At 44.3% G+C, this 23067-nt stretch overlaps 1 protein-coding gene across 1 annotated transcript in view; it reads right to left on the reverse strand.

Annotated features, from left to right (window-relative positions):
• The window catches only part of RIPK2 (receptor interacting serine/threonine kinase 2), a 330649-nt gene extending 325601 nt beyond the window's left edge, over nt 1–5048 (reverse strand). Inside the window, exon 1 of the mRNA XM_085605314.1 lies at nt 3992–5048. Within this exon, the coding sequence (XP_085461440.1) occupies nt 3992–4239 (248 nt within the window). The 5' untranslated portion in view covers nt 4240–5048. The remainder of the gene's footprint in view (nt 1–3991) is intronic.
• Nucleotides 5049–23067: the final 18019 nt, after the last annotated feature.

Raw genomic sequence — 23067 nt, forward strand, 5'->3', positions numbered from 1 at the left:
CCGTTGGGGCTGGGGAGCACGTTGTGGAGATGTCTCCACAGGAGGATGGTGGTCCCTTCAGGAAAAAGCTCTCCATATCAATTGTCTGGAGTTATTAGCAGGTGTTGTGTGCGATTCGGACACTCTCCCCCAAACAAGCCTCTTGCTGCATCCTCCTCAGGATGGACAATATCTCAGCAGTGAGATATATCAACAAGTTGGGAGGTATGAGGTCATCTCTACTAGTGGAGATAGCGAAGGACTTTTGGCACTATTGCCTGAGTCATCAGATATCAGTCATAGCGGAATACATTCTGGGACAGTCGAACACTGTGGCGGACTGGAATTCCAGGTATCTGAAGGACTAGAGCGATTGGCAGCTCCATCCTCAGATATTCCATTGGTTGCAGGCAGTTTAGGGTCCTTGCAGGATAGATCTTTTTGCATCCAGACTGAACCGACAATTGCAGACGTTCTTCAGCTGAAGACCGGACCCATTAGAGAAGGCGACGGATGCTTTCTCTCAGGATTGGTCAGAAGGCCTGAATTATGCTTTTCCCCCTTTCATCCTGATTCCCAGTGGCAACACAGGTAACCCGTCAACAGGCGGAGGTGATATTGGTGACCCCCCCTGTGGAAGTTGCAACCCTGGTTCCCAGTACTATTGGAGATGAGCTGCGACTTTCCCAGGATGCTTGCATGGTCTTCGACGATGTTCCAGGGCACTCATGGAGAAATGCTTCCGATGGTGATATCGGAACAGTTGTCCCTGATGGCACGGAGGCTTTCCGGCAACAATGGGAAATGCCAGGGTTTTCAGACAAAGCTTCCGCATTCATTAAACAAGCCTGGGCCCCTTCCACAAGGAAAAGATACTCATTAGCCCGGAAAGGCTGAATATGTTGGTGCTTGGAACAGCATGTGGAACCCGTGGGTGCAGAACTATAGCATGTTGTGAATTTCTTGTCAGACAAAGCTTCGGAGGGTTTAGCGTACCGTTCAGTCAATAACTTCAGATCGGCCATTTCAGCTGGCCATAGTCAGGTGGATGGTAAGCCAGTGGGTATGCATCCAGTCGTGTGTAAGTTATTAAAAGGAATCAAAGTAGCTAATCCTCCTAGACCGAAGTCTTCCTCCTCGTGGGATATTCCGCTGGTTCTTTCATAATTTGGCAAGTGGCCGACTAATAACCTGTTATCCAGGAAGCAGTTGTCAGCCAAACTAGCTATGCTATTGTGCTTATCTGCCTGCAGACGCTCTTCAGATATAAGAGCCCTGGATCTTACAGGTAGAGTATTTACTCCGGAAGGTGTTTACTTTATTATTACTGGCAGGACAAAAACATTATCACGTAGTATTGAATATAATGCTTTTCCCAGTAATGCTAAACTATGCGTAGTTCAGTGTCTTAAAGCCTATGAAGAATGTACTCGGTCTTTGCGACCAGAAAGTTTAGCGCAAATATTGATTGCCTTACAAAACCGTCTAAACCGGTTTCAACTGCTATGATAGCCAGGTGGTTGAAATCAGTCATGCAAGAAGCTAGTATTAACAGCGAGATTTTTGGTGCACATTCTGCTTGTGGTGCCATGGCAACCAAGAATTTTATGTTGGGTTCAACTGCTCAAGATATCATGAGATCTGCTGATTGGTTATCAGAATCTACGTTTAAGCAATTTTATTATAAACCGGTGGGTGATATATCTACAGTAGTTTTTAATAAGCGTTAAACAAGCAATAATCCGAAGCCTTCGGTCCTGTAATAGAATAAAAAAATTGCTAGCATTCGCGCCAAGAATTTTAAATTCTATTAAGGACAAGAAGGTGAGGATTATCCCACCCAGTTATATTTCAATGCTTTGTAATAAAATACCCACCCGAATGTATTTTGTACTCTGTTTAGCACAAGTTACGGGTTTCCTATGTTTAATTTATTTCAGCATCAGAAAAGAAGACAGAATAGGTGTTCTTCTGGTTGAAGAAGCTATATAACATTCCAGTTTCGGTTATGGTTCTTCCACGTTGGAGGGTGGAATTTTGGATTTGAATTAATGTTTGACTTGGACTAAAGACTCGAGCAAAGAAAGAGGCTAAGGGGAAGGAAATGGTGACTCATATAGGGTCGGAGAGGATATGATGGGATGTAAGAGCATCAAGGGAAATGTAGTTTATTTTTGTGTATGCAACGTTTTCATTGGCTGCTGTGAATTAAACAGTTAAGGGAGAGAAGCAATAATCCTTGCCTCTGTGTCCTTAATTAAATTGAAAATTCTTGGTGCGAATGCTAGCAAATTTTTTATTCTCTCCTCCAAAATTCGACATTTTCCCTTTCTCAGCTGGTGAACTGAATATTAACTAACTAAATATACACGGTTGTTCCTCTGTAAAGAGTGCTATTAAAATATAACGATATTTAAAATAGTTAATACAAATCTGTAAAATTTAAAAAGCAAATACAAATGTTTTGAAAAATAATATTTAAAGCCAACATGTGATGCAAACAACCCATGGTCTATTTACGGTTGTCATCCAGGTCGTCATGACATCATGCCTCCTGAACTTTTCTAACACAATTCACTGTCACCAGGAATGGCAGAGTTAAAGTGCTCAATGGTAGCAGCCCGTGACCAGCGCTCGCAAGGTGCCGCATGTCTTGTGATGCACTTACATCCAGCCCTGGAGTTTTAGCGCTCAGCAGTTCTGAGGGTAACAGTGTTTTTTGGTTACCGTAATCGCAATAGCATAATAAACACACTACGTAGGATAAAAAAGCAAGTCCGACTGAGGTTGTCACAAATTATGTGAGGCCACTTGGCAGCAATTCACTTTTCTGCCACTTTGTCATTTCAATGCTCTATTCCTTAGGTCTTCCACCTGTCACACTTACTCCTAAACTGTGATTACACAAAAGATAAGCATTAAGGGGCAGATTTACAAGCCCCTTGCGTCATTTTTGCGCCGCTGTTGCGTCACTTTTCGTGACGCAGCAGCAGCGTAAAAATGTGGCCCATTTACAACGTGACACATCTAGAGAGATGCGTCACGTTGTAAAGCCCTGCGTCACATTATGCCAGCGTCAGGTATAATGTATGCAGGATGGGCGCTCAAACACAAAAGCGCCTCATAGAAGTGACGTAGTGAGATCTACAAGATTTCACTGCGCCACTTCTAGGATGCCACTGCGTCAAATTCTTACGCCTGCTTGAAGCAGGCATAAGAAGTGACGCAGCACAATGATGATAGGCCTCCCCCTGATTTGCTGGAGCTGCGTCGTGCTTGCGACACCACTCCAGCAATGCGTGACTTTTGCATCAACAGATGCATCAGAAATTCTGACGCATCTGTCAATCCTTGCGCCATGGTGCGCTGTTTGTAAATACGGCGCATCCATAGTGGCGCAAGGGTTTCTAATGGTGGCGCAGGGAAAGTGACACATCTTTATAGATGAGTCACTTTCTTGTAAATCTGCCCCTAATTGCCTGACTTATGTAGAATAAAAGGTATAAATCGTATACAAAGAAACAGGACGTACGTAACAAAAATATTTGCACAGAACTACGGGTATCTTTGTAAAACGGCTGGAAAACACTTTTACAATCCCAAAGTAATTTTGGTTTGCCTGAAGCATTCCACAGCCATTTAGAAAGAAGGTTGAATGCAGCTTCACAATAGTTATTTAATCTTAGTTTTTCTTCTAATTTAAATGTAGGTAAATGAAGAGCCTGTATGTACCTCCTACATTTTCTCAGTCTCTTGCCCCTATAGTACAGTTGAAAATGTTACATGATGATTACGTCGTCAATGACAACATGTACTATTCCTGGGTTTCACATTATCAACACAATGCATTCTGGAAGTTGTAGTCTCATTTTAACCGCGCCACATTAACTACACACACTTGCAAACAATCTGTACAAGGAAGGAAGCCTCGAATGTTGCCTGGTGGCATTGCGCCAGGTGGGCATTCTACACAGTAAACAGCGTGCTACGAGGTCAAGATATAAACACTCACGTTTCCAGTACGGGGCGGAGAATCTGGATGTGTTTTACCGCCACCCGAATCCTCCAGTCGGAATGTCGGGCTTCGGACACGGTGCCGTTGGGGCCCTGGCTGATGGTGCGCATGACTTCCAGCTTGGATTGAGGGAGAAACGGAAGGGAGCCGCATATCGTTCCGGGCAAGTTTGGACTCTCCCCGCTAGAGGAGTCCGACGCAGACGATGAAGACGAATTCTTACTACTCTCCTGGCTCCAGTTCATGTTTCCAACGGAGTCGTGCAGGGTAGTTTATTCGTGTACCTACGGTTCAGGGCCCAGAATACATTTATGTACACGTCCAGTACAGCAGTGTTAAAAAAAATCCCGGGTATCCCTGTTCAAACCGAAACGTGGCTCCTGGTCGCCTTTTCCTGGAACAGACCAGCGAAACCGAAAGCGAAAGTGGCCATCCGATGTGTCTCTCTTGTTTTTCAAACTCTCCAAATACAGCCAGTCTTCTTCGCTCTTTCAAACAACGAGAAGAGGCATTTGCAACAAAAAATGAGTAATATACCCACAATAGCTCTCCTGCTAACCTCGCCCTTCCTTTTTTCGTTTGTTTAAAAGGCTCCTGTCTCGTTTAAAATTACTGATCACATTGTATTTCTTATTTCCTCCTTGCCCGAGAAATCTGAAGACTCCCGATTGTCTTTTCCAAAAGCTATTCTGCTTTTCAGATAACTAAAATCACAAAACATCGTTTGGCTAATTATCTTTGTACTCTGAAATAAACTTCACGCGCTGATTACCATAAACCCAACTACAGGATCTGAAAGCTTGCAATTCTCTAAAGTTACTTCCTGTTGCAAAACACAACGTTTCAACCGCATCATCAGACCAGAAGGCTTCCCCTGGGTCCTTCGTTCTGCGGTGTTTCTTACTGAACAAATCGCAATTACGAGTCTTGTGATAAATATGGGTGGGTCACGCCTGCCAATAATTATCAGGGAGGGAATGCCCATTATTTAAATATGCACCAAAATCTACATAAGGCGATATAGTGTGGCGTAACGACCGGAGCTGCCGACCTTGATGCTGTGGAGCCACTTCGAGTCTCGGCGTCGACTCAACAACATCATGTGATTCTGAGCAAATCATTTAATCTACCCGTGCCGACCAAAAGTCAACGTGTCCTTTTAGAATGTAACTGGTGCTCGTGTAAAGCGCTCCAAGTTCCATATAAAACGGTAACAAAAAATTCCCCATGAGTTCATAATTGGGTTGTATTTTGTGGCACCTACTAAATCCTGGCTCAGTGGGGTCAGATTTTATAGGATACGATACACATTGCATCAATTACCAGGCCACCAAAACCTTTTACAAAGGCAATAGGCTTGACTTTGGCATGGCACAAGTATTGACCATTCAAAGAACCACCAAGTATCCCAATTACCTTTGTAAGTTTTTGATCGGGTGAGGAATTTTAGTCTTATTACTTTCCAATAATTTATAATAGGACTACAGGTGCCAGAATGTAAACAACACAAACATCAACAGGACACCCACTCACACCCAGAATCAGGAAATGTATGCCTTTCAACATACTGCTGGAGTTTAGCTGCTGATGTGTCAGGATGGGCTCCTTGCCAGTAATCAGTTTAGGCGGCTGGGATCTGAACGTTTAAATGAAAAATTATATTATTTGTCATTTTATAAGCTATTTGAAGTCCTGTATTACAAGCACACTAGTATTTCCAAATATATATAAATATTACCTACTGGCGGTCGCCAGTAGGTAGTTATAGTTAGGACCACGTTTCCATAGGAAAACCTCAACATTCTATTTTGAATAACTTTGGCGCCGGTCGACGAATCCTCGCGAATTTCTCAAAATAGGTGGGGCGCTACGCTCCGCTCCTACCCTGAAAGTCTCGAGGGGATTCGTCAAGCGGGGGCTGAGATAAAAGGGGGGTCCCAAAACGCGTTTTTCCCATGCATTTTTCCATAGGACCTTTAGAACGAGCTACAGCCCGAACGGCTGAACAGAATTACTAGAAATTTGGCAGAGAGGTAGTCCCTAGGTCAAGGAAGTGCCTTTTGTAGGTTTGGTGTAAATCTGTTCAGTAGATTCTGAGAAAATAGCCTTTAAATCAATATATATATCTGAGCCCGCTTACAGTACGCTTACCGTACGCTTACCGTACGCTTACCGTAAGCTTACGGTGGCGTGCGCGAGCGCGATTCTGATTGGCTCTTAGATCTTAGTAAACATTCGAATCGGCCGAAACCAGGAAGCGGCGTCCGCCATTTTGTCTCTCGCACTGAGTGTTGTTTATCAAACATGATGGCCAAAAACATGTTACGGGGCTGTTTTGACAACTCCCTCCCACATAGTCATGTTGAGGGAGTCCCCAAACATCCCCCAAGAGCAAAAACGGTTTTATTTTTTTTTCGGCAATTTCGCGGGGTACGCTTACCGTACGCTTACCGTACGCTTACCGTAAGCTTACCGTACGCTTACGGTAAAAAAATAAAAATAAAAAAAACACTATCCACACTTACCCCACCCCCTGTGCTTTTGGTGGCCGCAGGCCACCAAATGTGCAGGGCTTATTAATAGAGAAAAAAAACGTAATTTTGGCAACATGAAATTATAAAATCGAAATAAAAAAAACACTATCCACATTGACCTCACCCACTGTGCTTTTGGTGGCCGAAGGCCACCAAATGTACAGGGCTTATTAAAGTTGATAAAAACCGTGCACGGAACGAACTGCGTTAAGTGGGCGCGCACGCCACAAATGGCGTAAAGTAACTTAGCATTTAAAAAACCGTACAAATTCACTGAAAAAACCATAGGTTTCACACACGTTATAGTTAGGAAATAGCATTTAAAAAACCTTGCTAATTCACTGAAAAAACCATAGGTTTCACACATGTTATAGTTAGCTGGACATTTTACTGATAAAAAACCAATGAAATTCCCCCGTTATAGTTACTGTAGGCAACTATAACTCACGCGACCGTAATCCTCTGCTGATGACATATGTGTCTTTATGAAAAAAAAATATTTGTAATATATGTATAGCTAAAATTTAATGGAAGAAGATATGGGCAAATAAGTGTCTAAATACAGTATTAGCATCAGCAGAGGATTGCGGTCGCGTGAGTTATAGTTGCCTACAGTAACTATAACGGGGGAATTTCATTGGTTTTTTATCAGTAAAATGTCCAGCTAACTATAACATGTGTGAAACCTATGGTTTTTTCAGTGAATTAGCAAGGTTTTTTAAATGCTATTTCCTAACTATAACGTGTGTGAAACCTATGGTTTTTTCAGTGAATATATATATATATATTCACTGAAAAAACCATAGGTTTCAGGGGTGTTATAGTTAGCTGGACTTTTCACTTGTACAAAACCATTGAAATTCCCCCGTTATAGTTAGTTCAGCTAACTATAACTCGCGCGCCCGCAATGCACTGCTGATGATGTCACATATTACATCACTCATGACATGGTCAGTGGCATCACTCATGACATCACTGATGACATCTCAAATGACATCACTGATGACATCATCCAGTGAATGTGTGTTTTTCTGAAAATTAAATATGTTTTATATATGTATATCTCAAGGTCGATGGAAGAATAAATGGGTATATAAGTGTCTAAATGGATGATTTGTTTTTGAAAAATTGATTGTGTAACTGACTGATTAAGTGAATCATAGTGAATACATGGCTTAGTGAGTAATGTTTAAATATGTAAATATCTGTATCAGTCTCTCACTTTGTGTATAAGTGGCTGCATGGGTTGGTGAGTAGCTGCATGGGTGTCTATATAGGTTATTAGTTGGTTTTTTGAGTATCAGTCTGAGTGTCTGCATGGTTCGGTGGGGGGTATTACGTAGTGCATAGGTGCATGAATGAGTGACTCACTCTTTGTATGTGTTGAAGACAGCATGTGTGCAGGACTGTATGGGTGGATGAGTGTGTGTATGGGTGTGTTAGTGAGTGAATGACTGTCTCAATAGTGTCTTTATGAGTAACTACATATGTTTTAAACTAGTATATGTGACTATTGGTGTATATAAGTGAGTATATGTGAGAGTGAGAGATTGAAAGAGTTCCTGTATGAATAAGTATGTGTTTCTATAAGTGATTGTTTAAAAGACTAAGTATGTGTAAGTTTCCGTAGAAGTAAGTGTGGTGGTGTGTGTATAACTGTATATGCAAATAAATGTATGTTTGATTCTTTATTAGCATGAGTGACTATGTGTGTGAGTAACTCTATGGATGAGTGGCATTGTGTAACAGGATGTATAGGTGTATGAGTACATATGATGAGTGAATACATGTATGAGTGACTGTATAGGACTGTTGGTGAATGAGTGGATGTGTATGTGGATCTTAGAATTACTGAAGAGGTTGTTGTAACTGGTATTGGTATGTCCATTGTTTTGAAAAGTTTAGTCTCTATTTTTGAATGTGTGTATTAAAGGTTATATTAGGGTGAGAGGAGGTCTGCCACTCTATCACAAGGATGATGTCATCAGTGATGTCATCAGTGATGTCATTTGAGATGTCATCAGTGATGTCATGAGTGATGTCACTGACCATGTCATGAGTGATGTAATATGTGACGTCATCAGCAGTGCATTGCGGGCGCACGAGTTATAGTTAGCTGAACTAACTATAACGGGGGAATTTCAATGGTTTTGTACAAGTGAAAAGTCCAGCTAACTATAACACCCCTGAAACCTATGGTTTTTTCAGTGAATTTCTGAGGTTTTTTTAAATGCTTATTCCTAACTATAACGTGCCTGAAACCTATGTTTTTTTCTGTGAAATTCAAAGGTTTTTTAAATGCTAAGTTCTAACTATGCCTACAGAGATAGGACATGTGAAGAAAGAAGAAAAAATGCACAGAAAGACAAAAAAAGAAGTGCAGAAAGAAGCAACAGAAGTCCTCAAAGACGAAGAAAAGTGCAGGAAGAAGGATAACGTGCAGAAAGAACAAAAAGAAGAGCAGAAAGAAGCCTTGTTGCAAAATCATCCTGTACCCTCAACTTTTTCAGACGGATACTGGTGGTAACTGAGTCTGACTAACCAGTCCTAGAGCCAGTGCTATGTTAAAAGACACTTAGAATACAGTGAAAACACCTACATACACTAGGGAACATTATGCGTTGGGGTCCCCCTGTGATTAGCATGACCTCCTCTGTAAGCCCCTAGTATATATTAGGGCAGGGGGATTAAAACTACCTCTTAAAACAGGCCACAGGGCGTTTTTGCACACGTTAACTCAGGCCCCGTCCCCTCCCTTCACCACTGTGTAAACACGCCCGGTGTCCGTTTTTAGTTGGGAGATTAAGTTCATTTGAATACTGAGGGTCCCTAGGGTCCAACTAGCCCACTAGGTACATTCAGTAAGTGCCACAGAGCTGCGTTGCAGAGAGGTGTAAAAAGTGGCACGGCCTGGACCACCTCTCTGCAATGCAGCTCAGTGGCGCTTACTGGAAGCACTTGGTGGGATAGTTAGCCCCCAGGGGCCCTCAGTATTGAAGGAAAATGATATCCCCAATTTAAAACGTGCCATAGTGCGTGTTTGCACACGTCACCTCAGGCCCCGTCCCCTCCCTTCACCACTGTGTAAACGCGGCCTGTGGCTGTTCTAAGTTGAGAGATTAAGTCCCCTTGAATCCTAAGGGTCCCTAGGGTCAAACTAGACCTCTAGGTACCTCCAGTAGGCGCCACAGAGCTGCGTTGCAGAGAGCTGTAAAAAGGGGCTTGGCCTCAGAACACCTGTCTGCAGCGCAGCTCCCTGGTGCATACTGGAGATGCCTGTTGGGCTAGTTGGCCCTCAGGGACCCTCAGTATTGAAGAGGAATTAATTCCCCAACTTACAACTCGCCAGGGGGCGCGTTTGCAGAGTGCTGCAAGGAGGGGGCGTGGCCTCCGGCACGATGCCAGTCTTTTATTTATTTTAATTTTTTAAGAAGGGGGGCTGTGTGGTTCCCCTTCTTATTCTAATTTATTGGCCCTGATGACCCCATCCCCCAGGGCCTGTCTCCTAATTATATTTTTTTGACCCCAATCCCCAGGGCCGGCCACTGTTTTTTATTATTTTTAAAAAATATATATTTATAGACACACCTAGGACATGCTGGCAAACCGTACGTACCTATCACCATGACGATTTGCGTGATATTCATTAAAATGCGACTATGCATACAATGAATCCACGTGGAATGTATTTACACCACTAGTGAAGCTCTGACATGTCTGATGCCCTACCGTGCCTAATCCCGGTAGACACCCTTGTCGTTTATTTATACAAACATGGGTAGCTATTGACGGGCACATTTAATACACATGCACACCAAGCCATTCAAAGGGGATTTGACAAAAATTCGACCAAAACTATGCAAGAAACCCCCCTCACGGTTAATAAAACACACATCCACTGCCGGATGTGTAATACTTTTTATTTTACTCTCTGGAAAGGGGACGAACATCACTTGAGAGTCACAGTGCGCTCCTGGCAGAGCCCAATGCTGTGTTACACCCACCATTGCCTGCTGAGTGCCACACACCTCTGTGTTGTATTCCACTAGCTAGTGCATATGCTATGACACTCTCTAGCCCATGTGCACTGTAACACCACCCCGTGAATATGTCATGCCACACTTGTCTTCGCACGGCTTATATTGCCCCATCTAACGTGCCTTCCTCGATGCCTATGTTATAACGCACAGTGCTATGCCATACATATTACAATCTGGGATCCATATCTTTGTCACAGTGCATATGCAACGTTACACTCCCCAGCACATATTTTATATTACAACTTTAGAGACTAGTTAGGTTACACAACACTGCCCTGTGCATATTACACTCCAAGGCGCATATCGCATAGCACGCGCTAGTGCCTGTGCTATCTCGCGCTCTCCAATGAATCTGTCATTGCGCACAATGTATTGCATATTATATTTCACGCCCGGTTCATCTTATATCACACTTTTTGGTGTATAGTTTATACCATACACTATATCTAGTTTTCATTTTCAATCGTGCTCTCATGACTAGTTCTATATAACACTGTGTTCACCTACCCTTTTCACGGGCATTACATTTTGCGATAGGGGGTGGAGGGTCAGGGGGTGTTTCTGCCAAGTGAGCTCGGAGTCACAGTCACAAACGTCCTCTTCTTCCTGAATAAAAGTGAGATTATGCTGCATACTTGTTCATATTTTGAGTAGTTCGCACAGACACACGTTTTAAAAACAATAAAGTTCCTAATACCCGCCTTCTCTGAACAGTTAGCTTGCTGCCCCATCCCCCTCCTCCCTATCCTCTGTTGTGTGAATCCATAGACTAGCCTCCTCCCTCCTGCCATGCATGGTCTGATGTGCTGCCACTGCCCTCAATTTAGTATGATGTACCAGTCCACTCCTCCTGCCCTCCATTGCCCAATTCTATGCCCCATCATTGACCTCCTGCTTAAACTCTGTGCTTAGCTTGCTGCCCCTATTCTCCTTCCCCCTGCCCTCCGATGTCTTTGTGTATACCCCCTGCTCCATCCTTTTTGCCCAACATGTTCCATGGACCTGCCACTCCTATCTACTCTGAGTGTTCTGTTGAGCTGCCACTCCCCTCCCACCTGCCTAGCATTGTCAGATGACTGTAACCTGTCCCTGCCACCTCCACCCTGCCTGTCCACATGCCATGCCCCTATCCTCTTCCTCCTGTCCTACATGGTCCATTGTACTGCCACACCCTTCTGCCCTCCCTGGTCTGTTGTGCTGCAACTGCTCCTCCTGCCTGCCCGTGCGGTCTGTTGTGAGGCCCCTTCCCCTGAACTTTCTTGTCTGTGCACAGGTCCTGACCCTCCCTTCTATCCTCCTTCGTCCTTTGTGCATGCCCCTGCACCCTCCTTCTTGCCTATCATAGCCATTGTGCTACCACTAACCCTCCCACTTGCCATGCATGGTCTTCTGTGCTGCCATGGCCCCTCCCACCTTCCCTGTGTGGTCAGTTAGCTGCCCCTGAACCCCTCCCACCTTCCCTCCATGGTCTGTGTGTATGCCATCACAGTCTCACTGTTGCTCTTCATGGTGTGTCTTGCTTCTAGTGCCCATCCTGCCTGACCTCCATGGCTATCTTGCTGCTCCTGCCCTGCCCCCTTGCCCCCAGCCCTCTGTTTACATGTGCAGACCCCTACTCCCTCCCTCCTGGCTTGTCTGTTCCATTGTAATGCCCCTGATCCATCCCTCCTGCCCTTTATGGTCTGTTATGCTGCAGCTTTCTCTCCTGTCTGTCCATTATGGTCCTGCCTCTTGCCCCTCTGTTCTCTGTTGTCCATGTGCATGGTCCTGTCCCCTCCCTCTTGCTTTCTATGGATTGTTGTGCTGCACTCCCGTCCTGCATGCCCTGTGTGGTGTATTGTGCTGCTGCAAACCCTGATGCCTGCCCTGCAGGGTCAGTTTGGTGCACCTCTCCATGTCCCTCCTGTCCTCTGTTATCCAAGTCCATGTCCCTACCCCATTTCCTTCCATGATCCAATGTACCATACTTGCGAACATTTTGAACTTGGTAAGAGGGAGATTTTGAAAAAAAACTGGGGTATTGATTTTCCCCTTTGAGTTACATTGAAAAAGAGGAGATTGTAGACAGGAGACAGATAAAATAAAGCCCATTTGAGCTTAAAAACATTGAACGTTTCCTGGCTGAATCGGGTCTGTTGGCATGTATGGTTGTACTACCATTGCCTCTTCCTTCTGCCCAAAATGGTCTATTACATTGCCACAGCCTCTCTTGCAAGTCCTGTATTGTTGGTTTGTTGCCCCTGCCCCCCTTTCCATTGCCCTCCATAGTCCGTTGTGCTGCCACTGCCCTTCCTGCCTGCCCAGTGTGGTCAAATTGTTGCATCTGCACTCTCCTACCTGCCTTCAATTTTCAGAGTCCGTGCCCCTGGCCTCTGCCTCTCAACAGTATCCTAATGAACAACTAGATTGCTAACATTCTATATTTATTACAAAAGTGTGGAACGCCTGACGTCATCTTGATGTAATCAAAACTGTAATACCTAGAGCATTTCCTTTAGAAATTACATATATGAGAGGGTCTTATTGGCATCAAAATTATGGTTAGTGCTCTAAAAGACTAAAATAAGGACATATTGTCTGAGTTTTCAAATAGCGAGAAAGCACTTTTAAATTATTTGTTACCTTTATGTTTTTTTATCCAGTTGACCACTTGATTAAATGTTGCACTTAGGGGAGAAGATGTGGTGTTACTTCCAGAACTGCAGACTTTGCAACTGGGGAACCAGGTTGGAGTTTCTGCTTCAGCTCGACATTCTGTGATTCTGGTCAAATCACTTAGTCTCCCCATGTCTACAACCAAAATGAATTTGTTCTTGTGTGATGTAACCAATGCTCATGTAAAGCACTCCAATACCTGACAAGTCTGCACTATATAACACTGCAAAAACACAAAATAATAAGTGTTTTGTACACTTCTGTCATTGGGCTATATTTGGGCTACATCTGGGTGATTTTGGGCTACATTTGGGCTCTTTTGTCTCCGGTGGCCATCTTGGGAGATTTATTTGTTATGAATTTTCCTAATTTCCTCATTTACTGCAGTCTCCTCAGTAGGAAATGCTTTCAGTTTTTTACTTTGATTCCAAAGGCATTCAGATGTGTCACACATTTGCCATAAATTCAGAATGTTAGCACTCTTTTTGCTCATTAGATCCCTGTAGTAAAGCTACTGCTCACCAGGGAAAACTGCTGCTGGTATTGAAAGTGCATGTTTCAGTCTGCATGTCAGAATTTTTTAATGAAATAGAAGAGGATTTGAGAAGTCACTTAAAATGTGCCCTAATTTTTCTTTCTGCCGGACTAATCATACTTTTTATGGAAAAATGAACCCCCTCATTTTGTTCCTTTTTAAATTAAATGTTTTAAGAGTGACCACTTTAATCCAAGCAAGATGGCTTCAGGTGTGCCATACGTTTATGATAAGTAGGACTGTTAGCGCTCTAGTTGTTCTTTGGAACACTCTGGGAAGCTGCAGTAGAACACAAAGGAATCAACTGACAGTCTCTGCCCTTGTTGGATGTACATGTTTTACTGAGAATGTCAGACTTCATTCTCACATGACTGAGAAAGATAATGTGAATTTACAGAAAATAAGCTCTCAGTTTAGCTTATAGATCACCTTCCAAACCTCTGTGGGAAAAGCATGAGAAAATATTTTTCTCTCAATCAGGATATCCCAGCAGAAGGCTTTTTCACATGGTGAAATCACCTTAGAACATACCACAGTTCCTAAAATGAGAATGGTACCATCAACAAATGATTTATAATGTAACTAAAGTCTTAAAACCTTCTATTAACTGCAATGCTTTTTAATGAGGTGCTATCATGTATATTGGTCCCAAGATGGCTGCCAACACCTCTTGGATGAAGTGCTGACAGCCAATCAGATCTCAGGATGAGATGTGTGGTTAGGCCCCGCCCACATACATATATGATTTTACTTTTGATTTTCTCAGGAACTACTGAACAGATTGAGACCAGACCTTCAAAAGGCACATCCCTGACCTGAGGACTACCTCTCTGCCAAATTTCAAGTAATTCTGTTCAGCCGTTCGGGCTGTACCTTGGACTAAAGGTCCCTATGGAAAATTGCATGGGGAAAACGTGTTTTGGGACCCCCCTTTTTTCTCAGCCCCCGCTTGACGAATCCCCCCGAGACTTTCAGGGTAGGAGCGGAGCGGAGCGCCCCACCTATTTTGAAAATTTCGCGAGGATTCGTCAACCGGCGCCAAAGTTATTCCAAATAGAATGTTGCGGATTTCCTATGTAAACAAGGTCCTAACTATAACTATCTACTGGCGACCGCCAGTAGATAATATATATATATATATATATATTTTACAAGCAACTGCTATTGGATAGTAACATTGTTTCTTATCCATGACCTCTGGCTGCTACTTTTCTCTGACCTGTAAAACTGGCTGCCAGCTGGCAGTCTGCCCAGAGCAATGTTTTCAGAGCCTCAGAACTGCAGGGGCGGCTCCTCCGCTATGGCGAGGAGCATCACCCCACTGCTTTCTAGCAGTGCGAGAAGCCAAAACATAAAATGGTAATAACTTTAAGTTATTTCCATTTTATGTTTGCTTTGCAGGCAGGTGAGGGAAGAGAGGTTTGCCCACTCCTGAGTGCGCAAAGACTGTTTGGGTGGCCCTCTCGAGCCACCCAAACCAGTCATGCGCACTCTGCCCTTCTCCATGCAAGCTGCATTGCAGCCTGCATGGAGAATATGCCCATAACACTAGCCCCTGGCTGGACGCCATCCCGACCAATCACAACACTGCATTACAGCATTGTGATTGGCTTAGGGGGAGGGAGCCTGGCTGCCTGCTTCCTGTCAGAGACAGGAGGGCAGGAGAAAAGATGCGGGACCCGGCGGAAAGGTAGGTTTTAACTTTTAAAATGTTATTTTAATTATGATTCCCCTCCCCGTGGCCGCCCCCTCCCCCCCCCCCCCATAGTGCGCTCTCAATGTCCATGTCGGCAGGCAACAAAGCAGAACAGCATCATTCCTCATTCTCCACCCCCATCGCTCCACAAGGAGAGACAGGCAGACACCATTATGTGGTTCCTTTTTTTTCTTCCTTTTTTCTTTTTATATAGTCTTTATTTTATCTTAGGGACTAAACAAGAGCTATAGCAATGTAAAGAATATATACATATACACATAAATATATGTAAATGTGGTTACTGAGTGACTTCAGAGTACAGGACAAATATGTATACAATTAATAAACAGAATAAATAGATGCACCGTCGCCATTAACACAAAAACAAAAACATATCAATCCGGGGCAGGTGGCAAACATAAGTAACCTATCTGCTGCAACCAGCCCACATTTGGGGCATGTCTCCTTATCCCCTATGTCTCTAGCCTTGTTCACTGACCAGCGGGTTATTCGGTCGGGGGTGTAATATAGCATACATATGGTATTGCTGCAAATTTAAGCTAATTGAGTGTGCTGTCTCATCTAAAGTACTTAATGCAGCTACAATATCTGAAGAAGTAATATACTTAGCAAGTAATTCACTCCATTTAGATGCTAACTTTGGAATATAATGGGTTCTATATTGGCAAGGTATCTGATGTACATTACTAATAGTTGGCTTCTGAGAAGCAGAGTGTAAGTATATCATCATATCAGATTTCTCAGAGTGTTTTTAGGCCCTTCCATCCCCATAGGAAATCTCTAACCTGTAGATATTTATGAAACATGCGCTGGTGAAGGACGAATAACGTATGTAGATCTTTAAATGTTCGAAAACCATTCGAGTCATATAGATGCCCAAGCTGGATAATCCCATAGTTAGCCCATGATTTACCTAGACTGTCATGAAACATGTCTGGAAGCGAAGGATTTCCACATAACGGAAAGCTAGTATGCATAGAAGGGAGGCAACACTTGTGGTTCCATCAAGACGCAGTTCTTTAAGTCCCAAAATCTGAAGCAGGAATGAAAACTGCAGTTAGGTAGACATTATATATGAGAATAAAAGGTAGACGATAAGGTAAAGCAGCCTACTGGCTATATAGCAATTGTCTTTTGAATTATACATTGTACAAGGCACATTTGCCCCCCAAAATGCAATCCTATCAGATCAATTCTTTCAATTACACATCCCCTGCAGGGGCAAGCATGTGGTGTCAACAATATACACCACCCCCCACCAAGGGGTACCTGAGATAACATTTCATAAACATCCATTCAATGCAAGCTTCCTCCCCCTCTTCTCTCATAGGAATGTTAAATACAACCAGTTTGATCTTCAATACACAACACCAGGGTACCACATACTTCTCTGTCGCTGCCGGGGCACCTATAACCAGTCGAAGTTCCCTTCAATCATAACATCTAGGCAACTCAGGGTAGGGCAGAAAGGTCCAGGACCAAGAGCAGGTCAGTCCCCCTCTTGCCAGCCTCATGCTCCAAAAGATCAAAACACCTCAAAAAGGGCACAACATCTGCAGTCCAGACCAATGTTTGAGTAGCTCGTCCTCTTCTCTTTATTGTTACCCAACTCATTGGTACTCATTTTATTGACCTCAGATGGATGGAAGGCTGAGTGGACCCACCAGGATTTGAATCTGTGATCATAGAGTCGAACACAGGCCCCTGCAATGGACGCATTAGTACACTGCACCTGAAACTCAACCAAGAGAAAACGGAAATACTCCTCATCTCCAACAAAGACGAAAACCCCCAAATCGAAGAATGGCTCAAAGCAATTGACGCCCTCAATGGTAACCTCACCTTAGCGGATTCGGTAAAATCCCTTGGGGTCACCCCTGACCCGAAACTGGACATGAAGAGACACATTTCAAGAACCGCTAAAAGTGCCTTTCTCAACCTGAAACTACTATATAAAATAAAACCCTTCCTCCCACCCAAGGACCTTCAACAAGCCACACAAGCACTAGTGCTCTCCTGAATAGACTATGGGATTGCGACCCTGACAGGGACAGCAAAATCTCTCCTCGCCCCCCCTGAAGACAACCTTCAATGCAGCTTCCAGAATGGTTACGGGTACTAAGAAATTCTAACACATCTCTCCCGCTCTCCAAGAACTTAAATAGCTCCCAGTTGAGTTGCAAGCCAGCTTTAGAACAGCCAGCATCATGCACAAAGCTCTACACACAGGCAAACCGGAATACCTGGCCGCCAAACTTAAAAGGGCCGGCCAGTCCAGAAACCTCAGGAGCTCCAACTCTTTACTACTCATCCCGCCAAAAACTCGCAAGCAGAAAACCGCAGCCAAATCATTTGCTGGAAAGGCACCTAAAATCTGGAACTTCATCCCGTCCCACATCAGAACAACCCCCTCGTTTCCAAAATTCGACACTACTCAAAGCCCTCTTACTTGACCGCTCTCGAACGAACTGATAGAGCATAGGATGTTACTCAGCCAACGCTCCACCGTACCTTAATGTGGGACCGATGTCACTGTCACGGACCATGAAAACTTTCTTTGTACGAACCAATTGAACAATGAATACGCTAGGATGATCGTCTGGTTTGTATTGCATCCCCCTCCCCTTTGCTCGTGTACCTGTTCCCCACCCTGCGTGATCCCTCTTGCTCTACCTATTACCTGTACCGTCTATTCGCTCATAATTGTATATGCTGTAAAGCGGTCTGATACCCCCGGGTCCAGCCAGCGCTATATAAAACTCCTAAATAACTGCACCACCAGACCCATTTACCTGATGTGGCTCCTGCTGCTGGTTCACGAGTCTACGAGGAGCTGCTCTGTGTGTGGTCAATGGATGAACAGAACGATCCCTCGTAAGTTGCTGTTTAAAAATCCATCTGTTCATGACACATTATGCTGATGTCACTCCTAGCTATAGGCTCTAGAACCAGCTACTGCCAGTTTGCTACCATGTGTGGCGCTACTACTGGCGCACCTCTACTACACGTAGGGCACCCGCCTGCCCATTGTGCACTCACAAGGTGCACGTCACCATGCAACAAAGCACAACAGCATAATTCTTCATTCTCCACCCCCTCTCTCCACATGGAGAGAGAAGCAGACATCCTCTTGTGGTTCCATCAAGACACAGTTCTTCAAGTCACAAAATCTGAAGCAGGAATGAAAACTGCAGTTTGGTAGATATTAGATATGAACATTAAAGTAACAAGATAAGGCAAATCAGCCGACCAGCTATATAGCAATTGTCTCTTGAATTATGCATTGTACAAGGAACATTTGCCCCCCAAAATACAATCATGTCAGACCATTTCTTCAATTATACATCCCCACAGGTGCAAGCACGTGGTGCCAACAATTGATATCCCCCTCCAAGGGTACTTGAGAAAACATGTCATAAAAATCCATTGAAAGCAAGAAAGGCGCGCTCCCTCCCTGAACATTTTCAGGATGATGCACAAGACCTGGCTCTTCGACTGAACGGAGCTGCACAACACCCCTCCCCTGCGCTTTGAGACCATCACGGGTGAGTAGTGTGCTTACAATACCCCCCTGATTGAAGCTTTCTTCCCCTCTGTCTCACAGAGGAAGGTGAAATACAGGCAGCTTGATCTTCAATACACAACACCAGGGCCCGTATAACACTCTGTCCCTGCTGACCAGCTGTCACTGGCAAAGTCCCCTTCAGTCTTGAAATCTAGGCAATTCAGGGTAAAGCAGAAGAGTCCAAGACCACAAGCAGGTCAGTCCCTCCTACTGCTAGCACAGTGTGCCAAAAGGTCAAAGCAACCCAACAAGGGGCCAAAATATGCAATCCAGTCTAATTTTTGTGAGCCCTGTTCTCTTCTGCTTAACTATTCCACCACAGGGCGATAATGTCGGCCTCTGGGAAAGTAGGGTCGCAGACCAGTCTTCCCCTAGGGATCTTCGCGCATGGGCCAGAAGGACATGGTGGGGAGGGGGTCGAGGGGCTGGGTAAAGGGAGGGATTAGGGTGGGAAATAAAGGTGCAGTAAAGGAGGGCTCATCCTCTTCATGACACCTGGCACCACTAGGGAGGGACAGTTGAAGTTAGTGGAAATTTAGCTAGTTAGTGCAGTTTAGCATAGTGTGTAGTGGGTCCTTGTGGAAGAGGCAGTGACGTTAGATATTCGTAGCGCCTACCTGTATGGATCCGGCAGGGATGGTGACGCCTGATCACGAGGTGGTCAGGGCAGCGCTGCGGCTGCTCGGACAAGCGGGCCACGAAGATTTGTTGTGGCACGGTGTCCTGGACCAAGCGTGGGTCGGCATGGACCGACCCCCGCGGTCTGCTTCTACTGAAGTTGCGGCAGCGGTGACGGCTTGCCAGAAGGAGCTGCCACCCATGAAGAAATTGGCTGCGAGCAGGGTGCTGGGCCAGCTTCAAAAACGAATGCCCAAACACGGAGGCCAGAGACAGAGCCTACCTGCGCGAATGCATGAGGAGGTGGCCTGCACAAGCACAGTGAGCGGAGGCGGGGCTGTTAGCACATAAACCGGCCCAGCAGAGCGCTGGAGCAGGTATGGAGTCAGGGGGCCTAAGGAGTCCCATAGTGAGGATGCCCCTATGGACCTCATGTGGAGGCCTCCCACAGGGAGCCAGACGGATGGGTCGAAGGTCGATCTGAGCCCCATGCATAAGAAGTCCAAAAGGGCGGGGGCCCAGGTTTCACCCATGATAGAACCAGGGGTCAGGGAGGTGGGTGGGCGGTTTCCAAGTGGTGATGGGAGTGGGGTGGTGATTCATCCCCTGTTTTGCCCAGGTGGGAGGGGTTGGACCTTGAGGCCAAAATCAGGGAACAACGCAGAGTTATAAAAGAAACCGTGCAGAAATGGGCCTTGATGTGTGCGGCTAGAGAGGGAAGAGGCTGAGGGGGGCAGGTGGGTTTGGGTCAGGGACAGGCAACAGACAGGGGGGTAAAATTGACAGCCAGTACAACGCAGCCAGTACAACAGAGAGTCCCGGTGGTGCTGGGGACCCCTCAGGTTGGAGCAGCCTTGTAGTGTAGTTCCTATATCCCTGATAGGCTCTGCGCATTGGAATAATATACACAATAGTTTTGACATAGGACTAAGGTCAGTATGTCTCTATCGAGTACATTAAACTTAATTACTTGTGTGTGCCAGCTAACTCAGGGGTCACTAGAAACTTCTCGAATAAACAAGAAGGGATTAGTTTCTGACAACCGCATAAACATGACAACTCTGTTTCCCTTAGAATCGGAACAATCTCAGAATCATCGAAACAATAGAAAACAGTTTCACTCAGTCAATCGTGCATGCTTCGTTTCTACAGAGTTGAACAGAAATAGATAGATGGGCGTTTCAATAAAAAGGGTTTATTGAACAGTCTTATTTCTCGTGCAAGACATATGAACTGCTACAATCGTAAGACAGAATGCAAAGTATAATATGTACAGCGTTAGCAGTAAGATAAAATAATACTGCAATAGCATGGTTTATAGCTATGACAGATATTCATAAAAATACATACATAAATAACAGGCTAAGTCTAGTTTACCTATAATTGCCAAGATTTGCCAAAAGTCCCTCTAGGTTCTAGTCCGCTCCATACCTTAGAATGAGTGAGGTTGGAATCTCTTTCCGAGTCTCGATCTCTAACACCCCGCAAGGGGAGTCAGAAACACTGGAGCTGGATTCTAGGTGAGGAGGATGACAGTGTCTGGTCAGTGCATCAGGCGGGGACTTGACTTCCTTCCGAACTTGCCGTGGCGAGCCGCGTCCTGCAAGTAGGCAGCCAAACCGTGGTTTGCCATTGTAAGTGAAGGTATATTTATACCTTGAAGGTGTTTAGGAAGGCTAGTATTGACGTAAAAGTCGGGCAGAAGAACGTCATGAATGAACCCCTAAGGAATAGATGTTCATGCATAATAAATGAGTTCTTGGAGAAATCAATATCCAAGCAAGGGGAAGTCCTAAAGGCTTAAGAGTCTGGTTTTCCAAGATCTCGTTGTGACGTACCTGAGCTGATGTAGGTGGCCATGCCTGTATTTGGTTAGCATGGATAATGCCTAAATAAAGGTAGGATTTCTATCCCTAAATATGAGCAATATGAATTGTGCCTATATAAGGACATAAATCGAGAAACCTATAGACGGTATCTAAATCGATACACAACACCCACTCCACTTTCGTATGAACGACATTACTAAATTCTAAACATGCTAAACATATTGAAAAAATAGCTACATATGGACGGCTAAGAACATGTCTAAAAATACATTGTAAAATGCATAAAAACTGTTGCCATGCATAAAAATGCACTGGTGCTGTACATATTAAAGCAATGTTTCATTCTAAGCATATATCTACATTGAATGCTAAATGAATGAACATACATATATACACATATGAAATGGCTCGTAAATACAGAAGAAAAAAGTTTGAAACCATTTCATGTCAAGTTACATAAATCAATTGGTATTGACAAGGTGACATATTGTCTCTGAAAGTGTATCAAAGAAATCTGTTCTCTATGAATAGTTCTACTATAAGCAGATTACTGCGCCATAAAAAGAAAAACTCAAATTTAAAAAAAGAAATTAATCAGAGAAAAGTTCCAAGTTTAGTCTTTGTTGTGAAAAATGAAGGCCAAATTCAGAGTCTTCCTGGTACACTGTGTGCTGAATCAAAAGGCAGTGTATGGAGATGGAGAAAACATGAAATCTTCTAACCCTGTAGACAAAAAGTCATCTACCGTCGTAGGTGAAAGTTGGATTACCTCGTTTAGAAGATTAACCGCACATAGATGAGAAGCATCGCCGTCAGCATTGGTTGCATCAGCAATGTTCATATCAGTTGTTACCTGCGTGCCTGCTGTTTCCTCTCGTACCTCAGCAGTAGCAATTTGCGTCTGTGATATCTCAATGAATGCCGTCATCAGGATTGGTAGCCGCTGGGGACAACACACAGCATGGGCCGTTACCGGGTCCAGCAGAGTATCGATATCAGTAGGCATGACTGATGGGAGTGTTAGACAGATGTCTAGCACGCATTCTTCACCGCAAAGCAGGCAGCGTAGAACAGGTAAGATGCAATCTTGCCAGATTGGTCTGAATGACAGAACCCATGTGCTATTTAATTCTCGTAGACGAGGTAAACCTAAAATTTGGACGATGCGCTCACGACACTTTATCTCCTTTAGAGCTCTCTCTGTGGTGCTTGGAGTGACGCTGGTGATTTGGCTTGCCATATCGGAGCAATAGGAGCAAAAATAGGATCCCTGCAACGAGTCCAAAAAGTAGTGGCAGTCCGCCAAACACAGAGTGCACGAAGTTGGGAATTATTCTGAGGACTGCTTGAAAAGGTGCTAACAGTCCTGAACACACGGTCTTAAATACATGTACAATACCACTCGTATCAGACATGTTTAAGATACGTTCCAACATTTCTGAGAAATGCATAGGGCAGTTTGTATTCAAAAGGGCTTGTGTCTCGGCAGAAGTCCTTGCGACTTGTAGATCATAGGTCTCTTTGGCCGAGGTCAGTGGGTCAGTTTGTTGTAAAAGAATGGCTTTCATTCTGCTTAGTGT

This window comes from Triturus cristatus, chromosome 5_1 (genome assembly GCF_964204655.1).
Source record: "Triturus cristatus chromosome 5_1, aTriCri1.1, whole genome shotgun sequence".
Taxonomy (NCBI): domain Eukaryota; kingdom Metazoa; phylum Chordata; class Amphibia; order Caudata; family Salamandridae; genus Triturus; species Triturus cristatus.